General features: G+C 64.4%; 2 protein-coding genes across 4 annotated transcripts; one reads left to right on the forward strand and one right to left on the reverse strand.

The window, feature by feature from the left end:
- Positions 1–1,916: 1,916 nt before the first annotated feature.
- IL17B (interleukin 17B) lies at positions 1,917–7,892 on the forward strand. Of its 3 annotated transcripts, XM_039559948.1 has the most exons (4): positions 3,972–4,196; positions 5,629–5,694; positions 6,590–6,876; positions 7,064–7,892. In XM_039559948.1, exons 2-4 carry the CDS (start codon positions 5,674–5,676, stop codon positions 7,320–7,322), a joined length of 567 nt encoding a protein of 188 aa, XP_039415882.1. In that variant the 5' UTR covers positions 3,972–4,196; positions 5,629–5,673; the 3' UTR covers positions 7,323–7,892. The 3 variants fall into 3 exon arrangements, with proteins under 3 accessions (XP_039415884.1, XP_039415882.1, XP_039415883.1); XM_039559950.1 differs by lacking the exons at positions 3,972–4,196; positions 5,629–5,694 and adding an exon at positions 1,917–2,039; XM_039559949.1 differs by lacking the exon at positions 5,629–5,694.
- Positions 7,893–8,321: 429 nt separating this feature from the next.
- On the reverse strand, positions 8,322–11,378 carry PCYOX1L (prenylcysteine oxidase 1 like). The gene is made up of 6 exons (XM_039559904.1): positions 11,270–11,378; positions 10,795–11,001; positions 10,184–10,358; positions 9,892–10,103; positions 9,663–9,803; positions 8,322–9,137 (listed from the first exon to the last, which is right to left on the reverse strand). The coding sequence occupies exons 1-6, from the start codon at positions 11,376–11,378 to the stop codon at positions 8,479–8,481; spliced, it is 1,503 nt and encodes a 500-aa protein (XP_039415838.1). The 3' UTR covers positions 8,322–8,478.
- Between the last annotated feature and the right edge of the window lie 187 nt (positions 11,379–11,565).

Below are 11,565 nucleotides of genomic sequence, written 5' to 3' on the forward strand. Positions count from 1 at the left end.
CTCACTGCTTCCAATCCCCAAACCCCTCGCTGTCCCCAGGCTCATCCCCATCCCATGCCCTGGGATCCAGCAGGGAGATCTCCCAGCCCTGCTGATCCCCTCTCCCTGTGCTCTCGGGGGGCTGGCTTTGAGGGAGGCACAACCACGGGCTGCCATTAAACAAACACTATAATTAGAAACCAGGTTCCCTAAATGAAGTGAAAAATGTAATGTAAGCCTCTGTTTGTTCGCTGGATGCTGCGCTCTTGTTCCATGACCCAGAGGGGTCGTGCCCTGTGGTTTCTGAGAAGCCTTAATAAGGTAATGTTTAGGAGGTTACTATCTTTACAGCTCTTGTCTTATTACAACTCCATAAGAAAAACATTTGGGGCAAAGCAGGATTCCTTGGCGCGGGTTTGTTTTTGTTACTCCTTTGCTAAGATGCTGCCCAGCCATCCCTCCTCACCACGGATTCAGTTTCAGTATCTTCTCAAAAGTGACTTTTTTTCCCAGCTCCCGCTGACCTCCAGCCTCTCTGGCTGGGTGTAAGGGCAGGGGTCAAGTGGCTGGGACAGCTCCATCCCAGGCAGGTGGGGAGGGGACCACTGGCTGCAAACAGGGTGATGCCACTGGGCAGTGATGGAGAAGGAGCCCCAGGGCTGCTTGCAGCTTCCCAAGAGGCTGGGACGTGATAAGAGAAACCCTTCTCCTACAAGCCATCCAAACACACCAAATTTACAACCCTTTCATCTGCTGCCTGACGTCAGAGGGGGCTGCTGGAGGGCAGGAGGGCATTTCTCAGCCCATATATTATTACAGCCCCTGCCTCCCTCAGCCCCTTCAGGGGCAGGACAGTGATCAATGGGCGAGCTGGGCTGGGGCAGCTCTGAAGGTGACCTTCAGGACTGGCCTGTGCTGCCCTGTAAATCCCTTCCCTCCCTGGACTGCAGCACACAGGAGCAGGGAAGGGGGACCGGGACAGGAGATTGTCTGCTCTAACTTCAAACCACCAACTCCCACCTGGTGATGATTCCCCAGGAGTTTGGAGGTCCCTGCATGTGATCCCTTGCCCAGGGACACAGTTTGGCTTGAGCACAACCCTCCAGGACAGACGTCAGTGCCACCGCCCAGCTTTCCATTTACCTCCACCCTTCGCCTTGCCCTGGGAACTTGGACTCCTGCCCACAAGAAAAAGCCACCAAAGCCCTTAAAATAAGAGGCTTTCTCCTCACAGACCCAGAGGGCACTGCTGCCCTGGCAGCACGTCCCTGGGAGCATCCTCCAGCCCCCTGGCCTTGCAGGGAAGGCGGTGGGGAGGCTCCAGGCTGCTCCGTGTGTCCCACACGGGGCTGAAGGACCAGCCCTTCCCACAGCCAGGAGCTGGGATGCAGAGGGCACCCTGGCAGGACTGTCTGACCTTTGCAATCCAGCACAAAATGAAGCCACCCCTCCAAAGCACTCAGGGGTTGGTGTCCGACTGCCTTAGGCTGCAGGGGGAAAGAGAACTGAGTTGTTTGGAAAGCCAGCATTGCCCACCCATGCTCTACGCTGGTGGGCAGTGGGGCACAGCCAGGACAGGCTGAGGCCAGGAGCCCAAGGGGCTGGAAAAGGTCAGAGGGCAAGCACAGGGGTCACGGAGGGAGCAGGGTATGGGGCCAGGCAGGATGAGGGGACCCATGTCCAGATAGTGCCTCAGTGGTCCCTGCAGCCTCCCAGCCTGGAGGAGACCGTGGTTCTGTCCCCCTCTGTCCTATGGGGGCCTGAGACTGACCCGCACAGAGCTCCCAGAGGGAGCAGTGCCATGCCCTCACACCAACCTCCCCCCAGTGCCACCATCGGGGACCAGACCCAGAGCACCAAGGCAGGGCGGCACCGGGGCAGCCACCGGCCCCGCAGCGGGCGCTGTGCCGGGCAGGGACGGAAGGAAGCGGCTGTTTCCAGCCCGGCGAGCGGCAGAGCAGGCTTTTTCCATCAGGTGCTCTGTCTCCAGCAGCAGGAGGCAAAAGAAAACAAAAGGCAGGAGAGGAGCGGGCCAGGAGGAACCTGCGCGTCTGGATCGTGTAAGCAGCGCCGTGCTGTAAACGCCGGGCGGGTGATGGATGTGCCGGAGGGGCCGCGCAGGATGTGCCGGACGCGCATCTTCCCCCGCCCCGCCCGCCCGGCGCTGCCGGCAGCCCTGGCCCGACGCCTCCGGTCCCCCCGGAGCCTCCCAGCCGGGGGCTGGCGGCTCGGGGTGCTGCTGGCCCCGCGGCCCCCAGCCCCAGCGGACAGCCCTGCTCGGCTCTGCCTCCCGCCGCCCAGATCTGGCTGTTATCTGCCGCGTGGGATCCAAAGGGCGTGATTTACAGCCAGCCCCGAGCATCGCCCAGCTCCCCGCCCGGGGGGGCAGGAGGGCCGCCGGGACAGCTGGATTAGGGCTGTGTAAATAATATTGTGCAGTGATGCAGAGCCCGGGCCAGCGAGCTGCCAGCGTGGGCACCCCTCCTGCCCGCGGCACCCGGGCACCACAGCGGGGCAATGCCCCCTCCCTCCCTCGGGAAAACCCGTCTTGCCAGGATGAGGGCTTTTGGGACAATGCGGGCAGAGAAGAGGATGAGTCCTTGTCCCACAACAGCTGCTGGGAGGAGAGCACCCATCCCGCTCGATGCCAGCAACAAATTCCTGGCCGCCCTGTCCAGCCGTGCCGTGTCTCTGTGTTTATGCAATGGCAGGAGCCGGCAGAATTAAGCACTTTTTGTTTTTCCCTTTTTTGAGAACGGGGAGTTTTAATTCCCACCAAACAATGTTCTTTTTCCAGCAAGCTTAAAATAAGCCTTTTTGGCTCGGGCGTCTCTGGAGCCGTTGTGCAAATAAGGATGTGAGCTCCGTGCTCTGGCTGGGCCAGCACTACCTGCCAGGGGGGTTTTGGGGGGACATGGGAGGCCCCCAGGCCTGGCCCTCCTCCCACCACGGCACAGGGCTGGCTCTGGCCAGGACAGCTCGCTGGAGCTTTCCTTTGATGAGTGGAAAATATTGCTCACACAGAGATAGGGATGTGGCCGTGCTGGAGCCGCCTGCCAGACGCGTCTGCCTGGCCCCGGGGTGGGTGTGTGCTCAGGTGTGCTGGGGCCTCACAAACCCCATGAGGAGCCGGGTTCTGGAGCTGCCTGGTGCCCAGAGAAGTGGCCATGCCTTGCAGAGTGGCACCAACAGTGATGCTGCCCACCACTCTCTGTGGGCAGAGGGGACTGGAGACCCCACATCAGCAGCTCCCACCCTGACGGGGACATTCCTGCCTGTGGGAAAAGGCACAAAGCTGTTTTCTGCCAGCGTGGAACTGTGGCCTGGTTTCCCCGCATTCTCTTACCTGCAGCCCCCGTGGTGTGCTCTGCCACACGAGCCCTGCCCAGCACATCCCTGCTGCCAAGCACAAGCATGGCATGACTGCCCTGCATCTCTTGAGCTGGGGTGGGTTCCATGAGGGTTATCTGCCAAAGAAGCACCTGGGTTTACTCAGGCCAGGTGGAGCCAATCTTCACAGCCCCTCCTGCCCCACCTGGATCCCTGTCCCCCACCTCCAGGCCCTGCTCTCCACCCAAGTTTTCCATGGCAGTGTGGCAAAGAGGTGACAGCAGCAGAGACGAGCACGTACAAAACCTGAGGGCACCTCTCTGGGTAGCCCCCTCCCAGGAGAGCTCTGGGGGGGTTTCCAGCACTCCAACCCCAGCACACCCTGCTCCCTCAGGGATGGCACTGCAGCCAGGATGGGCACACAGAGCCCTCCAGCCCTCCTGTCCCAGCCTGGAGGCAGAGCTGGCCATGACCCAGCCTCCCCATCCCAGCCCCTTCCCTTGTGCGAGGCCGGTGGGGAAAAGCCTCCCGTGCCCGCCCCCGCCTCCCCCAGCTTATCAAATTTGGCCATGTCTGAAAAGGCCTGGTTTCCTTTTCACCAAAAAAGATCAAAACTGGGTAATTGGCTGCCGGCATAGATGCCTCTGTGCCTCTCTCATGTGTAAACAGCATTGCCGAGCGCTGACACAACGCAGGCGGCCGCGGCACACGCAGGCGCCCCGGGGCTGCCACCGGCCCTTCTGGGGGTCCCACAACGGGGTGAAGTTGCTGGGTGCAGGCAGGGGTTGGCTCAGCAGCCCAGAAAATGCTGGTGGCCAAAGGCCGGGTGCTGCCGTACACCTGAAGCACGAGCAGGTGGTTGCAGGGCTCCTCTGGCAGGTCCTGAGGTGAGGAACGGGACACTGTGTGCTCAGATCTCAGCCAAGGGGACAGCAAAGCCCCCGAAATGCTGTGCTGGGGCTGTCCTTGGGGATGTTAACAAGGGTTGGGGTGGATGGGAGCAGCCAGGCTGTCCCCTGCTGCATCCCAGGGCTGGCAGGAGGAGAGGGACAGCATGAGTTGGGGATACAGAGACCTTTACCCTATTTATGGAGTTTTCTAGAGGCCCAGTTCAGGGACTGGGAAAAGGAGGTTGAAATTTCCCACCGCCCTACAATGCCCAAGGGCCTTCAAATCCCTCGGGACGTGCAGCGAGGCGGGAGGAGGAGGGAAACAACATCCAGTGCTGCCACCGAAGGAGCAGGGCAGAGCCTGCTGCCCGGGAGCGTGGGGAACAGCGCCGGGCACCCGCCTGCGGCTGGGCTGGAGGGGAGGAGGGAGGGATGGAGGGCGGGATGGAGGGGCGGAGGGATGCGGGGAGCGATGGAGGGCGGGATGGAGGGGCGGAGGGATGCGGGGAGGGATGGAGGGCGGGATGGAGGGGCGGAGGGATGCAGGGAGGGATGGAGAGGAAGGAGGAGGGATGCAGACGGGAAGGACGGAGAGCTGGGAGCGGTTGGGTGGCGGACAGCACCATCGCGTGGCACTTGACCGCAGGGACAGCGACAGCCCAGAGCTGGGGTGCAATCCCAGCCCCTGGCCCCCGCACGGGGAATTACAGCCAGCACCCCCGTGCCTCAGTTTCCCCCACCGCAGCACCCTGAACCCCGGTACTTGGCCCCGGGAGGCCAGAGCAGCACCCACCAGCACCCCGCAGATGCAGGGCCCAGCCCCACGGCCGGCTGTGGGCACAGCTGGTGTGTCCCCACGGCAGGAGCTGGAGGACGGCAGAAGGGGAAGGGTTTGGGGACAGACAGCCCAGGGGCGCAGGGAGTGATGGATGCCATCATCTCACTGCTGGCCAGAAGGGTCTGGGGGCTCCTGGGGACAGCAGAGCTGCCGGTGGTGGTGGCACGCAGATGGCAGTGGGCCCTCAGCCCCAGGTTACCTGCTCACCTTGCTGCCAGCACAGGACACAGCCACGCCTGCTCCTCCTGGGAGCTCCTGCTCCGCCAGCCCAGCAGCCGTGTCCCTCCTGGCCGTGTCTGGGCTGTGACCATGCCAGTGACACCAGCAGAGCCCAAACCCCCTCCCCAGAGCACGTTGTTGCCAAGAGAGCCCCTCGGGGCTGCCTGGTCCGGAGGGGACCCGCCGCTGACCACAGTCGCCACCGCCAGCGGAGCCAGCGCCCAGGGCGGCGACGGGTGGCCGAGTCCCAGACCACGCTGGCCCCCTGCCCTGTCTGCTCCGAGGCTCCCTGGCACCTTGGGGACCGGACACACCTCCGGCGGGGCACAGCCAGGGGCTGGGGCTTTCCCTTTTTAGCTGCCCGGTTTGCAGGGACCGGCCACACTGCAGGACAGCAGCCGGCACCCCTCCGCGGCCATGGAGCGGGCTCCAAACCTGGTAGGTGCCTCCCCGGCGGCTCAGGGCTTGCTCCTCGTTTTCTTTCTCGAACAGAATTATTTGCACGCTTGTTTACCTGGGGTTGTTTGCTTTGGAGGTGCCCTCTGTGGCCTGCCAGGGCCATCGCTGCCACGCCTGGCACGGCGAGGATGCAGCAGCCTGGGAGAGCAACGCCACGCCAGTCCGGCCGGACAGTCCGGCACCGGCCGGGGAGAACAGCCCTGGCCGAGCGGTCCCTGCCCCAGAGCACTGCACACCCACGGGCAGGGTGTGGGGCTGCCTGGGCCGCTGCAGGGACACGAATAGCAGGGAGCAGGACTACAGAAAGCAACTTTGTTCCCTGCTGGGCAGCCTGCCGGGTGGCAGCTCACGGCAGCTGGGCCCGGCGAGGCCGGAGGGAGAAGGGAAGGAAAAAGCATCTTTTCTCTCTCACCGTCCTCAGAGCACAGAGGGAGGGAGAGGAGGGTTTGGATAAAGATTCCATTCTTGACTGTCTCATCTCTGTAAGGCTCCTTTTAAACCAGAGGCTGCCCAGGTACAGCCTGAGCTGGGTCCCTCCCAGCATGCAGCTGCCTCGGGGTGGGCAGGGAGGGGACTGGGCACAGCTCGGGCAGCACAGGCAGGGGCACTTTGGGCAACACAAATTGCCAGCTGCGAGCAGGGCGAGGGGCAGCCACACACCTCAGCTCACCGTGACCATGTGCCCACCATCCCTGCAAACTGCCCTCAGGTGCTTCTCACCTGCAGGCCAGCGCTGCCTTTGGGCACTGAATGTGCCACCCCAAAGTCAGTGTGGTCCTGCCATCACCTGGTGATCCCCCAGAGGAGGGAGAGCTCCCCCTCCATGGCAGCCCTGCAGCCCGAGCAGCCGCTCACCATCTGCCTCCTTCCTCAGCTTCTCCTCTGCATCTTCACCTTCGCCATGGTCCTGGTGCCCGAAGCCAAGGACCAGAGCAAGGCAGCCAAGGGCAGGAGAAGGGGCCTGGCACGGCCACCTACGGCCACCCCTGCCCTGGCCTGGGCCCCGGACGACCCCTACAGCAGCATGGCAGAGTATGAACACAGCATCCAGGACATGGTGCGCCAGCTGAGGAACGGCTCCGAGCCGGGGGACACCAAGTGCCAGGTGAACTTGAGGCTCTGGAGGTCCAACCGGAGGAGCCTGTCCCCCTGGGCCTACAGGTGAGCTCGGGGCAGGGACCTCTGGGACAGGCAAGGTGCCTCTGTGCCAGCACAGGGCTCCAGCACCTGGGGCTGTGGTGGCTGCTGGAGGCTGTGGCAGGATGAGATGCAGAACCCATTTCACCCCGGCCACCCACTGCCCCCATCACCACCTCTCCAGCCTTATCCTGCTTTCCCTCTCCTCCAGGATAAACCACGATGCCACACGGATCCCAGCAGACATCCCCGAGGCACGGTGCCTCTGCACTGGCTGCATCAACCCCTTCACCATGCAGGAGGACCGCACCATGGCCAGCATTCCCATCTACAGCCGGCTGCCCGTGCGCCGCCTGCTCTGCCCGGGCACGGCCGAGGCGGGGCACAGGCCCTCGGGGAAGAAGAAGTGCCACAAGAAGTACCAGATGGTGATGGAGACCATCGCTGTGGGCTGCACCTGCATCTTCTGAGGCTGCACAGATACCCCCTGCAGCTCCCTGTGGGCATCTAACCAGCTTGCTCTTGCTTCCCGAGCTTGCCCAACCCTTTGGGAGAGGTCACCTGGCTGGGCACCAGGGTGGGCACCCTGTGCGAGAGCTCCTCAAAATTCCCCTGCAGACTCCGTCAGCCTCAGCCCCAGCAGCCACTCTGGGGACACCCAGTGCAGTGGAAGCCCCTGCAAATCACCCAGCCAGACACCCACTGCCCCGAGGCTTCAGGGCAGCTACGGGCTGGGGGAGAGGAAGAGGCAGCTGCCCATGGTCCCTCTGGCTGGGCACGATCAGGATCAGGATCAGGATCAGGTCTCCTCCCTTCCCAAAGTCCCTACTTCCCTTTGTTCACTCCATCGCTGCAACGGCTCGGGCAACACCCAGCCCTCCTGTCCTTCCCAGTCCTTCCCAGCCCTCCTGTCCTTCCCAGTCCTCCCCAGCCCTCCCACAAGTTCCTCTGTGCCAGGCTGGGCAGTCCAAGGAGTGGGGAGAGCTGCTGGTGGTTTGGGCAGCTTCTGAAGTCTCAATAAAACGCATTGCTGGCCCTGGTCTGAGCTGGCCCTGCCTCGGCCCCTCACGCTGCCCCTCTGCCCTGCCCAACTTCTCCCACCGAGGCCCTTCTGCCCCCCAAACACCCCCAGAAACACAGAGCACCTGGCAGGACCTGTGATGGCCCACCCTGCATCCCTGGGGCACGGGAGCAGGGTTAGGCTCCGGGCATGGGAGAGGCCATGGGATCTCCAGCCTCACCTGTGGGTTTCCCAGAGGCAAAGCCAGGAAGGCAGGAGAGGCTGTGGTGTGACCTGGGAAGCTCAGGGGGGACCCATGTACTGCCAGTGCCAGCCAGCCTTGCTCGGGAAGCCCCCCAAGATCCCTCCCAAACACAGTGACCCTTTTTCAGGAGAAGGCACAGGCTCCTTTCCAGCAGAGCCTGGGGAAGGGGAACAGGGAAACTGAGGCACACAGCACAGACACAGCAACACTGGGCAGGAACTGTATTCCTGAAGGCCTTCAAGCCAGCGGGACACAGCCTGTCCCTTGTCCCCCAGCCCCCCTGGCCTCCCCAAGGCAATAAATACTCACTCCCCAGGCTACCACACACCAAAGCTCCCACCCCACCAGCCCCACATGGGTGTCACAGCTCCGTCTTCACCTTGTGCATCAAGTCCTTCTGGTCGATCTTCTCCAGGTCCTGATGCCAACGGTTGTAGGCCAGCAGGGCCACGTTTTTGGCCGCCACCGCTATCATCTCCATGGAGCTGGCCACCCACTCCACGCCGCTGAGGTAGAAGAGGTTCTCGTGGAGCACGATGGGCGGCAGGGCCTTGGCGGCATCGTAGCGGGGGTACGCCTGCCACTCCGTCACCTGCACCGAGTAGTAGGACCTGAAGAGGGTCTTCAGCTGGTGCTTGTCCAGCGGCTGCTGGGACAGGACGCGCCACACCGCGGCCTCCTGGGGCTGCTTGCGCCGGAACGCCGCCGAGATGTTGACGGGGCAGATGTTGTCCATGGCGTGGAAGAAGAGGTCGGGAGTGTCGGTGGTGAGGATGCTGGTGAAAGGGAACAGCTTGGGGTCGGGGAAGCCGAAGTAGGAGGAGTTGAGGTAGCCGTGCACCACGGAGGTGACGGAGGGCTGGAAGGCTCCGGGGAAGTCGGCAATGGGGGGGTCGAAGTTCTCGAAGGTGAAGTTGCTCCTGCTGGGGTGCAGCGGAGTCGTCACCACCACCATGTCGTAGAAAGCCGAGCCCTGGCCTTCAGTGCTCTCGTAGTGGACCTGATACAGGGCTCTCCCCTCTGAAAAGAGACAGGGGACAGTCAGGAGCTGCCCTGAGCCCCAGGTGGTGCTGCCCTGGCCCTCCTTTTTCCAACCTGACCTCCATGCCCTGGTTTTCCAGTACACACCAGCGCTGGACCACAGCACCTGATGCTTGTGGGTGAGTTGCTGACACCTTAGGGTGGCAGAAAGACTTCATTAAGACTCTGGGAAAATGTTTCCAGAGACGTCCAGCCTAGTGGGGGCACAGAGGGCTGGGGGAACACAGCCCACCCCCCAGGCCCCAGATATTCTTCTGCTGTGCTGGATGGGGGAGCAAGCCTGCAATAAGGATGGTGCCACAGGAGGACCTGAGGGACCTCAAGAGGGAGACCTCAGGTACTGCAGGGTCCCAGTGGATCAGAAAATTCCCAGGAGGATGTTCCCAGGCCCTCTCCCAAGTGCCTTACCAGGACCAGGATGCTCTCCAGCCCCAGCACCCCCACGCTGCCACCATCAACCTCCCACCCTGGTGCACCCAGACCCACAGCCGTGCCCAGGCTCACCCGAGCTGTGCAGGGAGATGCCTGTCACCCTGGCTGAGATGACATTGGCCTTGGTCAGCTTCAGCAGACCTGAACACACCAGCTTGTTCCCTCCTTCCACCGCCCAGGTGCTGCCCTGGGCTCCCGCCAGCGACATGGCTCCTGCAGAGAGGAAGAGGAGGGTGGCTCCACAGCCTGCCCGCAGAGGGGACACTGAGGGGTGTCACACAGCAAGGAGAGGTGGCTTCACCTGCGAAGGCGGGCACCAGCACGGACTGGCCGTAGCTGGAGCGCAGGACGGCGGCGATGACATCGTCCACAAAGCGCTGGGTGACACCCACCTCCAGCAGAGACTCGGCCACCGAGCGCTGGGTCATGTTCACAAAGGCCTCACCGCCCAGCGAGCGCAGCAGCTCCTCCAGGCTGGAGAAGGCGTAGCCGTGTGCCTGGTACTTGTAGATCCTGGAGAGGATGGGAGCAGGGGGCACCCGGTGACGCCCCAGTGCCAGGGAAAACCCCCCCAGCCCTGCGGGCTCTCCTACCTCATGAACTTCTCCATCACCTCCTCCACCCACATCTGCAGGCGCAGGAAGCTGATGCCGTAGTGCCACCAGAGCCGGAAGAGGTTGAGCAGGTACCAGTCGGTCTCCTCCAGGACGAAGTGCTCCCCGCTGAAGATGGCGCTTTTCCCGGCCACCTCGCGCCGGTGCTTGAGGCCTGGCGGGAGCAGAGGGAGCGCGTGGCTGGCCCTCCCTGGGGCTGCCCGGCTCCTGGGAAAGGCCAGCGCTGGACACATCCCAGCAGGGACATGGGCGAAGATGCTCTTGGAGGAGCATCAGGAATGAGAGACCCCAAGGCATGGGATCCCAGCCAGATCATGTTGGGGCACCGCACGGAGCTGCTGCTGCCTACTGGGACAGACTGGTGGGAGTTTGTGAAGAACCTCCCAGCACTAATTCCACCCCATCCCTTTCTCTTTCCAGAGCACAGCAGGGCAGGGGTGCATGGACAGCAAGGGGATCACCGCATGCCTGGGGTGCCAAGGGGGGCTGGCAGAAACCCTTCCCACTGCCCCAAGCACAGAGCCCGGGGGTGTCCCAGCCCCCCAGCTCAGCGAGGGATGCCGTGCAAGCGCTGGGACGCCCACGCTCACCCAGGATCTTGACGAAGTCCTGCATGTGGAGGCTGAGGGCGTGGATGGAGGCTCCCCGGCTCTCATACTGCTGCTTGTTGACGGTGACGGTGGCCAGGCGCCCGCCCACGCCCGCCGCCTCGTACACGTCCAGCTGCACCTGCGGCCCGAAGTGCTGCTGCAGGAAGTACGCGGCGGCCGAGCCCCCCAGCCCGGCGCCCACCACGGCTGCGGGCGAGAGCGGCGAGAGGCCGGGTCAGCGGGGCCACGGGGGTCCCGCCGCTCCCCCAGCCGCGGTGGGGAAGCATCCCCGCGAAGGCGGGGATGCGCTGGGATGCGCGGGGATGGGGATGCAGCGGCGCGGAGCCCCTCGGCCGCGCAGAGGTGCGGAACGCTCTGCGCCGGCCCCGGCGGGGCAGGGAGGCGGCCCGGTGCTGCCGGCCCCCACCGCGGGCACCCGGCTGCCCAGCCCAGCCCAGCCCGTTCCCCCGCGTACCGATGGAGCGCGGCGCGGCGCGGGCGGCGGGCGCGGCCGGGAGCGCGGCCAGGAGCGCGGCCAGGGCCGGCAGCAGCGGCAGCGGCAGCGCGGCGGGCGGCGGGGCCATGGCGCGGAGAGCGGGGCCGGCAGCGCCCGCCCCGGCCCGCCCCTCCCGCAGGCTCGGCCCCCGCGCCCCCCGCGCCCGCCCCGCCCCGAGCCCGGCACGGGCGGGGGAGGCGGCGCCGGGCCCGGGCGGCGCGGCCCCGCAGGGTCGGGGTGCCGGAGCCCCCGGCGGGGAGCGGCGCTGAGGGGAC

The sequence above is a fragment of the Corvus cornix genome, chromosome 13 (assembly GCF_000738735.6).
Source record: "Corvus cornix cornix isolate S_Up_H32 chromosome 13, ASM73873v5, whole genome shotgun sequence".
NCBI classification, from domain to species: domain Eukaryota; kingdom Metazoa; phylum Chordata; class Aves; order Passeriformes; family Corvidae; genus Corvus; species Corvus cornix.

Bases quoted from the DNA above. Each gene is read 5' to 3' on its own strand.
- IL17B (XM_039559948.1), top strand. From the start codon at position 5,674: ATGGAGCGGGCTCCAAACCTG. The intron at 5,695-6,589 runs GTAGGTGCCTCC...CTCCTTCCTCAG, and splicing joins TGGAGCGGGCTCCAAACCTG to CTTCTCCTCTGCATCTTCAC. The intron at 6,877-7,063 runs GTGAGCTCGGGG...CCTCTCCTCCAG, and splicing joins CTGTCCCCCTGGGCCTACAG to GATAAACCACGATGCCACAC.
- PCYOX1L (XM_039559904.1), bottom strand. From the start codon at position 11,378: ATGGCCCCGCCGCCCGCCGCGCTGCCGCTGCCGCTGCTGCCGGCCCTG. The intron at 10,104-10,183 runs GTAGGAGAGCCC...CATCCTCTCCAG, and splicing joins GTGATGGAGAAGTTCATGAG to GATCTACAAGTACCAGGCAC. The intron at 9,138-9,662 runs GTGAGCCTGGGC...GTCTCTTTTCAG, and splicing joins CATCTCCCTGCACAGCTCGG to AGGGGAGAGCCCTGTATCAG.